Genomic DNA, 16,093 nt, shown 5'->3' on the forward strand with positions numbered 1-16,093 from the left:
CTGTTGTCATCCAAGATGTTCATGTCTTTCTTTCTTCAGTCTTAAGAAATTATGTGTTTTGAGGAAAACATTTCAGGAGTTTTCTAATGTGGACTTCAATGGTGCCCACAAGTTTGAACATCCAAAATGCAGTTTAAATGCAGCTTCAAAGGGCTCGAAACAATGCCAACCTTATCTAGTGAAACGATTGGTTATTTTTTTAAATAAAAAAAATATTTCTACTTTTTAACCTCAAACGCTTGTCTAGTCTAGGTCTGCCTGAACTCTGTTTTTTCCGGATCAAGACAGTTAGGGTATGTTGAAACCATCTCATTTTCTCCTCCAGCTTCAAAATCGTCCTACATTGCTGTTTTACCTTTTTTTGTAAAGGGTGTTTGATCTTCTTTGCATGTTCACTTTGCAAACACTGGGTTGGTACTTCTGCAGCGATGTAGGATGATTTTGAAGTTGGAGGAGAAAATGAGATGGGAGTTTTTCGACATGCCCTAACTGTCTTGAACTGGAAAAAACAGAGTTTAGGCAGACCTAGACTAGACGAGCAGGTTAAAAAGTATATAAATTGTAATTTTCTTCTTTTTTTTTTTTTTTTTTTTTTTTTAGAAAATAACCAATCGTTTCGCTAGATAAGACCCTTCTTCCTCGGCTGGGCTCGTTTAGAGCCCTTTAAAGTGGCATTTAAACTGCATTTTGGAAGTTCAAACTCAGGGGCACCATTGAAATCCATATTATGGAGAAAAATCCTGAAATGTTTTCCTCAAATCATTACTTTTTTACGACTGAAGAAAGAAAGACATAAACATCTTGGATGACAAGGGGGTGAATACATTATCTGTAAAGTGTGTTCTGGAAATGAACTTGATTTAAATGATGGCCTCATCTGCAACTAATTTTGAATTAGTATGTTGATCATTAATATTAAGTAAAAATAATTAATTACATTAAACTAAAAGATGGATGACAGATGTTGGGGGCCTGACATTTCAAAAACAAAATACAAATTTCAATGTAGCGCATACACAAGCCACTTTCCCATTACCCTTCAAACTGCACAAACTGAATTGGAAATATGGCCAATGGAAACTTTTTAAAACTAAATAACTAATAAAAACTCCTATATATTGCAACACAGTTTTTACACTTGCATGAGGTGTTTTTTTGCAAAAAAGGAAGTTTTTGCAAAACTGAAAATGAAACCAGCAGGAAACTATTTTTTCGCATTTACAGGTCAAATAGTGTACATAAAAGTCCATGATCATTCTTTAATGTACTTTAACCTCCAAGAAACTCCTTACATGTGGCTGCTCTCAAGTATAAAGGGCTTTTCCTTGCCTTTAATGTTGGATAAAAAATTTCAGTCGCACAACATTGTTTAATAGAAACACTGTCATTTCATAATCCTTTTTTTTAATCAACATTCATAAAATAACCGCAAGCGCTTTGTGCAAATCTGTAATGGTAACCCGGCTACTCATACAGACAATAGCTGCATTTCCATTACCCTTCAAACTGCACAAATTGAAATGGCGAATTGAAAATACGCCCAATGGAAACACGTAAATTTCACTTAAGCTTGCATGAGGTAATTTTTCAGCCAATTTGAAAAAGCAGTATTTCACAAAACTGCAATGAAAATCATTCTTTAATGTACTATAACCTCCAAGAAACACCTACATAAACGCTCTCAATTACAAGGGGCTTTCCTTATCATTAATGCTTGGACAACCCCTTATTTACACTGCACACGTTTGCGGCACACTACGGCTCTGACACATCCACTGGAGCTGATCGTGGACGGCTACTCTAGTCAGTGCTTGTGTTTATACCAGCCACGCCGCAGCATGTTTCAAAAACGTCCCAGAAGCGGCTCTCCAAACCTGCCTCTCCTTCTAAAAATAATGGCTAGTGTGGTGGTTGAAATACGCGTAAATCTACCAACATTCGTCGCCATGACTTATAGCGAGTACAAACAATTAAGCTATAGTCTCATAGCATCATTTAATGGAAACAGTCATTTTGCAATAGTTTTTCGACATTTATAAAATACTACAAAAGTTTTGCACAAATCTGTAATGGAAACCAGGCTACTCATATAGACAATGTGGCAATGGTTTGGTACACAACATACCATGGAAGAAAATAATGTGAAATATGTATGTCGTCAACACAACTGAAGACCGAATGTGTGAGTGCGTTCAAGTACCTCCACATAATCTTTGGCATGGCCCCAGTCTCGCTTGGAGTCCAGATTGCCCAGGCTGAAGCACTTCAACTGCCCAAGATGGATCTTCGCCACAGAGCGACTGATCTTCCTAGTGACAAAATTCGAACCTGAAAAAACATGTATACACAGATTAGTACGAAGCATTCATTCTGCCCTGTCAGTCTTTTTTTCACTCTCATTTTTTGTCTTTTATTCTTTTCTTGTACCTGTCCATTTCATTCATTTTTGATCCCACCCCCCCAATACACATGTCAGTGCAAATTTGCACGTTTCGGCCAAAGCGAATTGAGAACTATGGCCGTCAATCTGTCCTTCGCATACACACAGGCAGAAACACACACTGACAGTTACACACAGGGATAAAATCAGACTCTTGTCTAGTCACTGGACCACCCCAGAGAATGTGTAAGCCCGTCCAAAGTCCTACTGAGCTGCCAGACACACACGCACACACACACATGCTTCATCTGTGGGAAACCTTGGACGCTCTCATGTCCTGCTGGGTTGCGCTATAGCTTGAATCAGACAGAGGTGGGAGTTCTAGACGAAAACCTCCACCGCCTATAATATCAGGCCCGGGTCAGAGCAGGAACACACTTAATTTAAGTGTATAAGTGAACGACGACTATTACGCTCTTGACTTGGGCTGAAGCCTGCATGTGTGTGTGATTTTGGCCGTAAAAGCTTTCTGGAGAGAATCAGCAATGCCGGGAAGATCATGCCCTGTAATTGCAAAACAAAAGCCAACTACAAAATTGGGACGGTCTTAAACCTTTCTAAAAAAGTTTTTTTTTTGCTTGCACAGTTAGGCTAAATTTCTACTTATTCTTCTGCTATTGTTTTCCACATCTTTAATGAATTTATAATTTCATGCTTAGATTTATCATAGTAAATGTATCGAATATACAATTGCTGTAAGGTTTAATATTTAGTTCCCATAGCTAAAACAGATGGTCAAGGGTTCGATTCGCAAGAAATACATGAACTGATGACTTGTCTGTAAGTCACTTTGAATAAAACCGTCTGCCAAATGTATAACAGTAAATTTATTTGAAAATTATTTAAACACATTTATAAGCATTCCCATAACTCAAACAGTAGATCATGCCCAAAACACACATTTGCAAATGATTCCAGGAAATGCATGAACTGATAAAATGTATACTTGAAATGCAGTACAAGCCATTTTTGGAATAAAAGCACCTGTCAAATGCACAAATGTTTTTTAAAAACATTCAAACAGTAGACCAAAGGTTGGATTCTCAGAGAATGCATTAACTGATTAAATAAAACTACACTGAACGCAATACAAGTCGCTTTGGATAAAATATAAGTCGTGTTGGATTTGCCAAATGCATAAAAGTGTACATTTTAAAAATATTATTAGTTATTAATGCTCTTTCACACATACGCATTCCATTTTAATCAAATGTTAAGATGTCTTTACCAAAATCAGCAATGAAGATGTCGAAACATAAAAAAAGAAAGATATACTGTAGCTGATCCAAAACAATGGCCCTGGGCCAGCAGGTCATCTTTATTGCTGAGACCTGATCTGCAATGTAACCTGAAATTTAAAAAAATCATAAGTGGACAGACTCATTCCACTTACAGGATGTCCGTCACGGGCCCCCCGTGCGCAGGCTTGCTGCTATCACAAAGGGCTCTTTCTAATCCGTGCTAAACGCAGCTCATGACCAGGTGCGTGAGCTTGGCACGAGAAGAACGGTTTAAAATACCACACTGTAAACAGCCGGGTCAATCCGTCGTCACAGACAAACCACAGGGGGGGACCCGAGGATCTGATTTCTGTTCAGTCTTTTGAAAAAAAAAGAGGGGGAAAACAGTAAATCGAAGCCGATTGACCAAACCGTGGTCAACAATAATGGGCCGGCTATGCGTCTGTGCGCAAGTGTGTTTAAAAGTCCAAGACAGGCCATTTCCGCACACCGGCTCCTGTTTCCAGTCGGAGTGTAATTAGGCCGTCTCTTAGCACACGGTGGGAAGCCATGACGAGGAGCAGAGTCGCAGGGAGTCAACCGCAGCTCGCTCTCATCAAGTCTAAAACAACCCAGTTTAGGGCTGGTTTAGACCGTGATTATGCGGACGGGATCGCGGCAAAGCCTTGAAACAGACGGCAGACCTGCAGGTGTGCGTGTTGGCAGAGGAAGGTGCCCGGGCGCTGTCAATGCACATTTTGAGAGTAATGAGCGAGGGTAACGCTGAGTATCTAGGCAAAATTTCTAATGGATGGAAAGACGCCCTGCCAAACCAGGTGGAAATAAAGTGCAGTCAAGATGTCTGGTCTATCAGTCACTGACACTCAGATATTTCCAGCACGTGAAAAAAAAAAACGAATGTCGGTACAAGGCCCCGTTCCTGTTTCTTGACACATGTCTGAACACACATTCATGCAGATGTACACGCAACTTTCGGATTGCCACGTCCATTTAAACGAATGACAAAAACACACAGCAGCACCCTGCTCTCTTTCAGAACTGGCAAAGCTGCGGTGTCAAACCAAAAAACAGTAAAAACGCTCAATAATATGGTTGGCCCGCTGACCCGGAGGCCGTTGTGAGTTTAGGACCAGCTGACTAAACTGTCACTGTCCTGTTGGGTCAGTGCTATCTTACTTTTTATTTGTAAGCACGTATATGCATTATTATGCCTTGGAAGCTTAAACTTTGTTTATCTTACCGTTATTATTGCAAATTTTCTTTGGAAAGACTCAAATGTCATAGAAAAATAAATAAAGCTTAAAAAATGTACGCTTGATTAAAAAAAAAAAAAAAAAAAAAAAAAAAAATTAAGAAAAGTAAAAAACTATGAATTTAAAATATATAATTTTATTCTAACATATAATATAATATATAATTATATTATATTCTAATACAGTTATTTTCTATAATATATTATACACATTTTTTATAATAAAAAAAACTACCTATAATTTGTCAGGTGTGTAAGGTTTAGTTACATAAGACAAAAATTATAAAACAAATGTTAAAACTATTAAAAAAGAATAAAGTTTAAACAATTACTACTGATGAAAAAATACTTCTATTTTTGAAAAATGCATATTTAAAAAATAATAACATTTAGAAATGTCAAAAATTATATATATAAAATACATAATAATATATAATATACTATTCTATAATATTCTTATTTTCTATAACATACCGTACATTTTTATTTATACATTTAAAAAAAAAAAAAAAAAAAAAAAAAAAACTTAAACCTCACATACCTGACAAATCATCAGTAGTTACATGACAAAAAAAATTACAATAAATGTTAAAAGTATTCAAAAAGAAATTTAATTTTGAAAAATTTATATTTAAAAAAAAAAAAAAATATATATATATATATATATATATATATATATATATATATATATATATATATATAAACTTTATTAAAAAATAATAAAGTTTAAACAATTACTACTAATGAAAAAATAATTCTATTTTTTAAAAAAATATATATAAAATTTATACTATTCCGAAACGTCAAAAATTATGAATGTAAAATATATAATTCTATTCTATATAACATAATATAACTATATTCTACTTTAATATATCAATTATTTTTTATAATATATTGAAGATATTTTATATATTAATAAAAAAACACATTAAACCTCACACACCTGACAAATCATAGGTAGTTAAATAAGATATGATAAAATAAAAGTTAACACTTTACAATAAGGTGTCTTGGTAAAATTAGTTAATGTATTAACTAACATGAACAAACAATGAACAATACATTTATTACAATATTTATTCATCTTTGTTAATGTTAACTAATGTAGTTAACAAACGTTAACTAATGAACCTTATTGTAAAGTGTTACTGTTAAAACTTTATTAAAAAAGAATAAATAAAGCTTAAGTAATGAAAAGTACAATAAAATGCTTAAGTAGTGAGCAGAAGGGTTTTGCCTTAAAATATTTTTATAAAATAAAATGTATAGTATAAAATGAGAAAATCAAGTAGCAATGGCTCAACCATCAGGAAAAAAAAAAAACCTTATTGCTGAGCCTCAAGTAACCAACCATGTCAGCTTTTGGGAGCGCATGTGGGAGTGTGAGTCGGAGATATCAAGAGTGAGAAGCAGAAAGCAAGAGAGATACAAAGTGAAGAGTGATGTTTAATTTGAGACATTAAAGGAGCATCTCATTCACTTCCATTCTTTGTTGCCGTGACGACATGACAACACAAACACAGGTGTGTGAGGCGGGTAGACGAGGAGTGAAAGAGCAAAACATCTCATGGCACATCCAGCAGCGCGTACATGTGCGTGTATGTGTCTGCGATAGGTAAAAGGTCCATCGACACCTTCATACAGGTGCAGCCCTTCTCACCTGGAGAGGTTTAACTTCTTAAAACGCTTGTCTTTCAACAGGAAAGAGGGAACGTGAGCGAACAAAAAGACGAGAGATGAGCGTGTAATGGAGGAGCCCTCAGATGTCATCTGATTGACTGGCACGACCGTTTCTCTCATCCAACCACACACTGTTATTACACATACGGACCTGAATAGGTGTCAAAGTGTAACTGCTTTCACATGCGCACACACCCTAGACGTCTCTGTGGCGGATTTGTAACAGATTATTTTACTCTTCTCATATTTCGTAAACTCTTTCAGAGCGAGTTTGTTTATTGGTGAAAGTGGACACCGGCTAAAATTCCGAAGTGAATTCCAAACCAGATTAACTCATCATCGCCGGCCCGCCCAATGAGGGGAGGCTACCGCTGAGATCGGGCAGGAAATGAAGTTGGCTTTTTTTTCACACTATCCTATCCATCGCCCTCTCCCTGTCTAGATATCTCTAACCCTCCTCCAGCCCTGTACTCCCTCTTCGACATATACGTACACGCTTGGACCGTCTAGTTGGATGTGTTTGTGTCACCGGTTTCAAAATCCACGCCAAAACTGCTAGCGGATAACATCATCGCTCTTCCTGTGCTCTGAGGTTGTGGGTGGGGGCACAGAATAACACTCTTGTTGTTCAGAAGATGTCATGATTGCTCACTTTACCAAATGTTGTGTCATGATACTCCCCCGTAAACCAATCACAATGGGTTTTGGCCACAAATACAACATTCTCCCTGGACTCTTGCATCACATCCTTTGCAGTGCTGTTGTTGTATAAACTACTGAGCCATCCTGACGTCTAGATAAGTCGGATTCTGTCGGAATGAGAAATTAAATTAAACTATTTCTAATCACGTGACATCACAAAACTGTCACTCCCATTACAATCGCTGAAAATATCTACACTTCAAGCGTTTATAATGGAAGCGATCTAGTTACTGTGTCACGCCACACTTGCAACGTAAACATTTCTGTTGTGCCAAGATTGCCATCAAGGCACTGACAGTCTGTTCGTGGCATATTCACGCTCCTTTGGATTTTAAATTTGTTTCCTTAAAATACATACACTGCCATTCAAAGGCTTTGGGATTAGTACAATTTTTAAAGGTTTTTTTTAAACAATGTTTCTTATGCTCATCAAGGCTGCATTTATTTGATCAAAAAAGTCAAATTGTGAAATATTATTTCAATATAAATAACTGTTTTCTATGTGAAAAGATTTTAAAATGTAATTTATTCCTGTGATGTAAAGCTAAATTTTCAGCATCATTACTCCATTCTTTAGTGTCACATGATCCATCAGAAATCTTTTTAATTATGCTGATTTATTATCAATGTTGTGCTTAACATTTTGTTGGAACCTGTGATACTTTTTACAGATTCTTTAATAAATAAGAAGTTCAAAAGAACAGCATTTATTTAGAACAGAAATCTTTTGTAAAAACGTAAACTACCTTTTAAATTTTGTGGTCAGTAAATTTTTATTCTTTTTTTTTTTAAAGATATTAATAATTTTATTTAGCAAGGATGTGTTAAACTGATAAAAAGTGATAGCAAAAAACTTACATTGTTAGAAAAGATTTCTATTTTGAATAAATGCTGTTGTTTTTAACTTTTTATTCATTAAAGAATACTGAAAAAACAATCAAAGGTTTCAGAAAATACATTAATCAGCACAACTGCTTCCAGTATTGATAATAAAAGTAATGAATCAGCATATTAGAAAGATTTCTGAAGGATCATGTAACATAGAAAAACATTATTTTAAACTGTAATATTTTTTCTGTTTTTTCTGTATTTTAGATCAAGTAAATGCAACCTTGATGAGCACAAGACTTTTGAACGGCAGTGTATGTGTAGCGAGCATTACGTTACATTGAAACAGTGTTTTGCATTATGCCGAAAAGTTTGGGGTCAGTAACATTTTCTTTCAAAAGAAACTGATACTTTTATCATGACAGCAAAGACACTGCTACAAGACTCACAACTGATAAAAATAATAAATGTTTCTTGAGCACCAAATCAGCATATTAGAATGATTTCTGAAGGAGAAGACTGGAGTAAACAGCTGCTGTAAATTCAGCTTTAGCATCACAGGAATAAATGACATTTTAAAATATATTAAAATTTGAAAGCAGTTATTTTAAACATTTTAGTATATTAAAGTTTTTACTGTATTTTTGATCAAATGCAGCCTTGGTAAGCATAAGAGACTTCTTTCAAAAACACATAAAATCTTACTGGTCCTAAACTTTTGAATGGGGTAGGGTTTAAGAAATAGTTCAGCCAAAAATGAAAATCCTTTTAAATAAAATTTGGGTGTCATACATTAAACATGAGGGTGAGTAAATGATGACAGAACTTAGATTTTTGGGTGAACCTGTAAAAACTGGAAGCATTTAAGGTTTATAAATACCTCTGTATGCAAGATTTATATTTTTAAACTCCCACTGTACATTACTCTTATTTTGTTATGGAAATTAAAAAAGCAGGCTGAGTTGTTAAAACTGACCAGAACTTATGCCTGTTTTGATGAATGGGGTGATAGAAACTATGAGGTCTAACACATAGCAGTGGCTGTTGGTTACTGCACATTTTTCAAAACCAAATGAAAATGAAACCACATCAGGCGTACTTTTACCAGAAAGTGGCCCCCAAGCGAAGTAATCTCAGTATCCCTATACTAGAAGAACCAAACAAACCAAGAAAAAAAAAAAAGTTTTTTTCATTTTGTGTTTGGAGTGTGTCTGACCTCTTCTAGGACTCTCATGATTGAACAAGATCCCATTCACAGCAAAGAGGTTATAGGCTTCCCTGAAGTTTACAACAATCCAGTATGCATAGAGCTTAGCAGCACCTATGGAAAAAAAAAAAAAAAGAAGATTTATTTATTTGTGACCATGGATCACAAAACCAGTCATAAGGGTCAATTTTTCAAAATTGAGATTTATACATCATATGAAAGTCGAATAAATAAGCTTTCCATTGATGTATGGTCTGTTAGGATAGGACAATATTTGGTTGAGATACAACAATTTGAAAATCTGGAATCTGAGGGTGCAAAAAAAAAAAAAAAAATCTAAATATTGAGAAAATCGCATTTAAAGCTGTCCAAATAAAGTTCTTAACATTGCATATTACTAATCAAAAATTAAGTTTTCATATATTTACAGTAGTGATTTTACAAAATATCTTCATGGAACATGATTTTTACTTAATTTCCTAATGATTTTTGCCATAAAAGAAAAATCAAAAATTTTGACCCATATAATGTATTTTTGGCTATTGCTACAAATATATCCCAGCGACTTAAGACTGGTTTTGTGGTCCAGGGTCACATTTATTATTAACGCAACAATGTAAAAACAAAGACACAGCATGTTTTCAGATGAGTGCGTGCTGACCATAAGGGGATCGTGGGTAAAATGGTGTGGTCTCCTTCTGGGGAATTTCCTGTACTTTCCCGTAGAGCTCGCTGGTGGAGGCCTGGTAGAAGCGGACGGTCTCAGTTAAACCGCAGGTCTTCACTGCATCCAGCAGCCGAAGGGTCCCCACCCCGTCAACATCTGCGGTGTACTCAGCTAGGTCAAAGGAGATCTGACAAACACAAGGCATTTATGCGTAAGAGTTAAATGCAAAAGTATACAAGTAAATGGCTAAATGCAATTCAGTCTTATGACATAACTCAATAACATAAGCCAAGAAGTTGCCAACATAAACATAATTTAAGGAAATATGAAAACAAGTAACTGTCTGGTAATAAAACTCAGTGCAAAAACCCTCTAAGCTGAGAGAGGGAAATTTTTTTTTGGTTGATATCAAGTGTCTTTGTTTGCATAGAGCTGCATGCTCTGCTGTTACTGGAAAACACACAGAGCATCAAACCATTTGTCTTCTAGCTCATGTAAACTGGGTCAGACAACTAAATGTTGTATATGCATATAATATGGAAGCAATCAAAAACACAACGCCACAATATTATCAAACAAACCATTATCTGTTTTTTTAGGGCTGCCCCCTAATAGTCGACTAACCGTTAGTCGACGAGAAAGGTCTTGGTCGACCAAAATTTATTAGTCGCTTAGTCGCAGAAAAACAGGAAGTGGCGAAGTCACACGATCCGTGACAGGCAGATTGTTAACGGCTGGTCTATGTGGTAATATAACACATCGAGCAGGACATCCATCGACCTCAAATATGGCTTTTCATCTGAAAGATGTATGTAGTATCAACTTGGTCACAATGGCTGCTCAACCCTAATGTTAAACTAGAAAAATGTGCGCTATTCAAGTGTCTATGTGGAGTGTGGAAGCTAAACAGTAGTGCGCTCTCTGCAAGACAGATATAGGCGCCAGTGCAGTCACTTAAAACACTCTGTCATTTTTCGTTATACAGATAAGTGTAATACATCTTTTGAATCTGTAGACTCTACGTTTACAATGAAACATGGCGCTTTTGTAAAATAAATAAGCAAACAGAACGCGCTTTCTGCCATCTTGGACTCTGAACTTGAGCATGAAACGTCGAAACTCTGTGTATACTTGCCTTGCAGGCAGGAAAAATTTATCTATAGAGAGTGAAATGTCTGCTTTCAAATGAACCAATTCAAATAGAAAACAAATATTCTCATATCACATAATCCATATGAAACGTGCATACAGGCATATCACCACTGCGGAGATGAAGAGTCAGTGTCGTCAACTCTTAAGCCAAAAACAAAGAAAACGCTAGTTAATCAATAAATTATTAAAACATTAAAGTAATCTCCTTGCTGTTTTTCCCAGACACATTTTTAATTATTATATCTGCCAGTGCGCTGTGGCAAGCTTTTTTTTTGCATGCACTTTAGCGCTTATTAGGCTATGTAGGCAATTAAAAGCTTATTATGATTTATATGGTTTACTCACAAATGTGCGACTAATATTCGACTAATGCTTAAAATGAATGACTACTAGTTGACCAGAAAATTCTCTAGTTTTATATTACAGGGTATTTCAAACTATTTTACAAACAAAACTGACCATCAACTGAAAATCAGAATCTTAAAGGATATTGTTAGCTGATCACTGAAAAGATTTGACTTAAAGGGATAGTTCACCCAAAAATGAGAATTCTGTCATTAATTACTCATCCTCATGTCGTTCCAAACCCGTAAGACCTTCATTCATCTTCAGAACACAAATGAAGATATTTTTGTTGAAATACATAAGCTTCCTGGCCCTGCATAGACAGCAATGCAACTGACATGTTCAAGACCCAGAAAGGTAGAGACGAGTAGAAACTGTTAAATAAAGTTGGTATTTTTGTTTTCTTTGTGCACAAGAAGTATTCTCGTAGCTTCATAACATTACGTTTTAACTTCTCATGTTGTATGTATATTTTTAACAATGTCCTTGCTACCTTTCTGGGCCATATAGTAGTGACGTTGCGGTCTATGCAGGGTCAGAAGCTCTCTGATTTAATTAAAATTATCTGAAATTCTGTTCTGAAGATTAACGAAGTTCTTACAGGTTTGGAACAACATCAAGGTGAGTAATAAATGACAGTATGTTCATTTTTGGGTGAACTAACCTTTTAAAAGAACAATTTGATCACAAATCAGTCACGGTTTTCTCTCATGAATGCAGGACAGAGAACAAACATTGATGTCAAGCAAGATTTTCAGTGAAAAATTATATTAATTTCAGCCTGTTCCTGGCACAATGTATGACTTTAGAAGATTAATTTAGCACTCAGACTTGTATGATCTTCTATGATACTTTTGTGCCTTTGCATCCTTTTGAAAACTTTAAAGTAATAGTATTTATATGCCGAGAAGCAACTAGTGGATCGTCAAAATTTCTCTTTTGTGCTCCATGAAAGAAAGAAACTCGTATGAAATGAAGGTGATTTAGTTAAATGAACATTTATTTTTGCATGAACTTTGACATTGCAAATAGTTTGAGGTGCTACACCATCTGACTAAATAATTGCACCGTGTTTTTAAATGAAAAGATCTGCTTTAATTTAACGAGTTCAGACATACTCAATTCCCAAACACAAGCGAGCCGGGGAATCCCTGACTGAAACTGAGATGTTAAAGATAGGGAGAGAAAGCAAGAAACAGAAAGACAGACAGGAACTGAGCAGGAGAAAGAGAGGGAGAGTATAACTCATCTAACCTGTTCCTCAAATTTGACATGCGCTTCTCAGAATCGCACCTACACGTTTTTTCCATCGAGACAAACCCTCAGCAACAGGCATGCTCTGAACTAGTCCCAAAAAAACCCTAGTGCGCATCTGTAACCACACCTCAAAGAGAAAACAAAAGCGACTGACAGCTAATTATCGTGAGACTGAAACGATATTTAAGCATCTTCACAACGCAAATTCGCATCACTTTCAAAATAATCCTTATAATGCGGCAACGGATTGACTTTAGTTGTGTTGCTTGGCGCTCATCCAATAGCTATCATTACCGTTGCTGGGATAATTAGCTTTAAGTTTTTTGGACTGTGCAAACATGCTCTTAAAATACGAGCCAAAACATTCAATCATACCAGTTAGAACTAAGAGAGACATGTTTCTGTCAGGTACAAGTAGATTTATGTCTTCAGATTGTGCGGAGCGCTTTCACGGCATCTTGCCACGCCGCAAGCAATTTTCATTTCTCGGGCATTGTTGTCTCCAAACAAACAGCCAGGACACGGATTTCAAATGTCATAAATATGCCAAAATAGTGCTATTAGAGCAACAGCGATACCGTAATTTGCTCGTTCCAGCTGTTACTAGTAGCAGTAGCCATTGCGCTGATGCACGTAAGTGCGCTAAAAACTCCAAATCGCTCTCTCCATGCATTCGCAGGCTAAGAAAAGACGTGGAAATTACAGGGATTTTGTTGTTTATGTAAGTGCGGCCACATTTTACACGTTATCCGATGTGAGCGGGAGACTCGTCGAAAATTGTGCTGCAGAAGCAATTTCTTCGTGTCTCCACAGCAACTTGGAACTGTCAGGGGGGCAGGATTTATGTCTGACATCGGGAAAGTCCCCGTGGCCCAGGGCGACTCGTGCACATGCGAACACCCTTTCTCTCTCAGCTCTACCTAATGGAGCTGGCCTCCTCTGTCGATACTACTCCTACACTCCTCACGGCTTCGGCACGTCAGGATTGGAATTCATCAGCTAATTAAATCTATGCTTGAGATGACACCAACTTCCCTCGCTCTTCTGCCTGCTCAACCAGACACGCTCACCTCATCATTCACTCCTTCCCTCAAACATAAACACACATGTAAACATGGCAACAGCCTGGATCATTATGGGCTGCGGTTGGGGTTGCCCCAGGCGTAACTTGTCTGTAGCAATCGCAGAGCTCAAACAAGCTTGAGTGTGTGAGAGCGAGGGAGGGAGGGGAGAAACCATGACTGCGAATAATTAGGGAATCATTTAGCCTGTTACAGATGTTCTTAAACTGTCTCCATCCTTGTAAAAACAAAGCTCTATTTTTACCACATCTTATGTTTCCAGAAGACAGCGTTTCTCAACCTTTTTCGTCTCATATAGCCCCACAGCTCCATCAGTAGGGCTCAGGAACCCCCTTTACTGACTCCAAACTAGAGATCTTTATTTTAGTTAATACACTGAATTCATCTTAATTAAAAAATAAAAAAATAAATTTGGTTAAATGAATAATTCATAGAAAACTAAAAGACTAATTTAAAATAATAATTTAAAAATGATATGGTGTGGAGATTTGGTGTGGAGTAGCTCGACTGGCCTGGTCTAGACCTGAACCCCTTTTAAAAATGTCTGGGATGAACTGGAAGAGCAGGCTAGACCCCATCACCAGTCATTTCTGCCTGACCTCACTGATGCTTATTGTCTTGTTGAACATTTAATTTCAAAAGCACTGAAAAAAAAACTCTGCCACGATAGTCTTCCATTAAATTTTGGAATAGAGCTGGTTGGTCTGACCAAAAATCTGGATTTAGAGGGTTTCATGGTTTATCATGTTTTTTCCCTGACTGTGCCTTTATACAAATCAGAATGCATGAAACCACTGCATTTTAATCACGATTCAAACAAACATGCTACATGTAGCATGAGCAGTTTTTTGATGTAAATTAGATTTGAAAAAAATTGAAGCAAAAACAAAATGATCTGACCTTAGTTTTGTGAAATTATGCTACATAAAACATCTGCAAGAAACAAAAACAACAATCGGGCTAAATGCATATTCACGCATATTCACTTTCTGACAGCAGGTGGTGCTTATGGAACAGCAGCGACACAGTGGTTCCTTGGTTACCGCTGTAAACAAAGCAGCGCTGTGCTTTTAATACAACATTAATATGCATTATACGGAGTTAAAGGGTTATTTACTCACTCTACAGGCATCCTAGGTGTATATGACTTCCTTCTTTCAGACGAATCCAATCGGTGTTCTATTAAAAATTATCCAGGAATTTCCAAGCTCTATCATGGCAATGGGTGGGTGTTTCGCTTCATCAGTCCAAAACAAGTCCAATAAAGTGCATCCATCCATTAAAAAAGTGCCTCACACGGCTCCGGGGGTGAATAAAGGCCTCCATGTGTTTTTGTAAGAAAAATATCCATATCTAAAATGTAATAATCACTTGAATCTAGCTTGTGCTAACAGTTGTTCATGGAAGCAGCTCCAGGCAGACGATGTAGGACATTTGAGTTGCGTGTGCGTTGATGAGTCTCGTGAAAACCAACATTTGTTTACAGAAGCAAAGGAAGCGAAATGTTCTTACTTTAGCAAAGGAAAACCAGTCTCCTCTTGGTATATATTGAAATCCTTTGACATTTTCTTTACAAATCCTTGTTTTGTACTTCTAATTCGTGACCGTTGTTTTGTTTTGGTTTCTCCACAATGCGTTTACATTCGTCACATCTGAACGGTGCATGCGCAACACCGACATCTTACATCATCCGCCTGGAGCTGCCTCCGTGTACAACTGTTAGCGAAAGCTAGATAAAGTGATTATTATGTTTTAGATATGGATATCTTTCTCACAAAAACACATTGATTTGCTATAGGAGGCATTTATTCACCCCCCCCACAAGCCATGTGAGGCACTTTTTATTTTGGATAGATGCACTTTATTGGACTTGTTTTGGACTGATGAAGAGAAACACCTGCCTATGTCGTGCTAAAGCTTGGAAGAGCCAGGACATTTTTTAATATAACTCCAATTGCATTTGTTTGAAAGAAGGAAGTCATATACACCTAGGATGCCTGGAGGATGAGTAAATAATGTGCTAATTTTCATTTTTGGGTAACCTAACCTTTTAAAGTGAAAAGAAAATACCATCTAAATTTTTCTGAAGACAGTCAGTTTCCCTCAGTAATATACTCATATAAATCCCCACCCGCAATTGAGCATTTAAGATTTTCTTCCAACACTTTGTGCAGGGTAAAAGTGAGTTTTCTCGGCCTCCTGCAGTATTTTCTCCTCTTTGCATTCATCTTCAGCAT

The 16,093-nt window shown here is 36.6% G+C and overlaps 1 protein-coding gene across 2 annotated transcripts in view; it reads right to left on the reverse strand.

The window, feature by feature from the left end:
- Window positions 1–16,093, reverse strand: part of gmds (GDP-mannose 4,6-dehydratase) — an 86,277-nt gene that overhangs the window by 46,054 nt on the left and 24,130 nt on the right. For both annotated transcript variants that reach the window (XM_051138858.1, XM_051138859.1), the window contains 3 exons: window positions 10,015–10,207; window positions 9,363–9,467; window positions 2,201–2,328 (listed from right to left, as the gene is read on the reverse strand). In XM_051138858.1, coding sequence (XP_050994815.1) covers window positions 2,201–2,328; window positions 9,363–9,467; window positions 10,015–10,207 — 426 coding nt within the window. The remainder of the gene's footprint in view (window positions 1–2,200; window positions 2,329–9,362; window positions 9,468–10,014; window positions 10,208–16,093) is intronic.

Source organism: Labeo rohita, chromosome 20, assembly GCF_022985175.1.
Source record: "Labeo rohita strain BAU-BD-2019 chromosome 20, IGBB_LRoh.1.0, whole genome shotgun sequence".
NCBI lineage: Eukaryota > Metazoa > Chordata > Actinopteri > Cypriniformes > Cyprinidae > Labeo > Labeo rohita.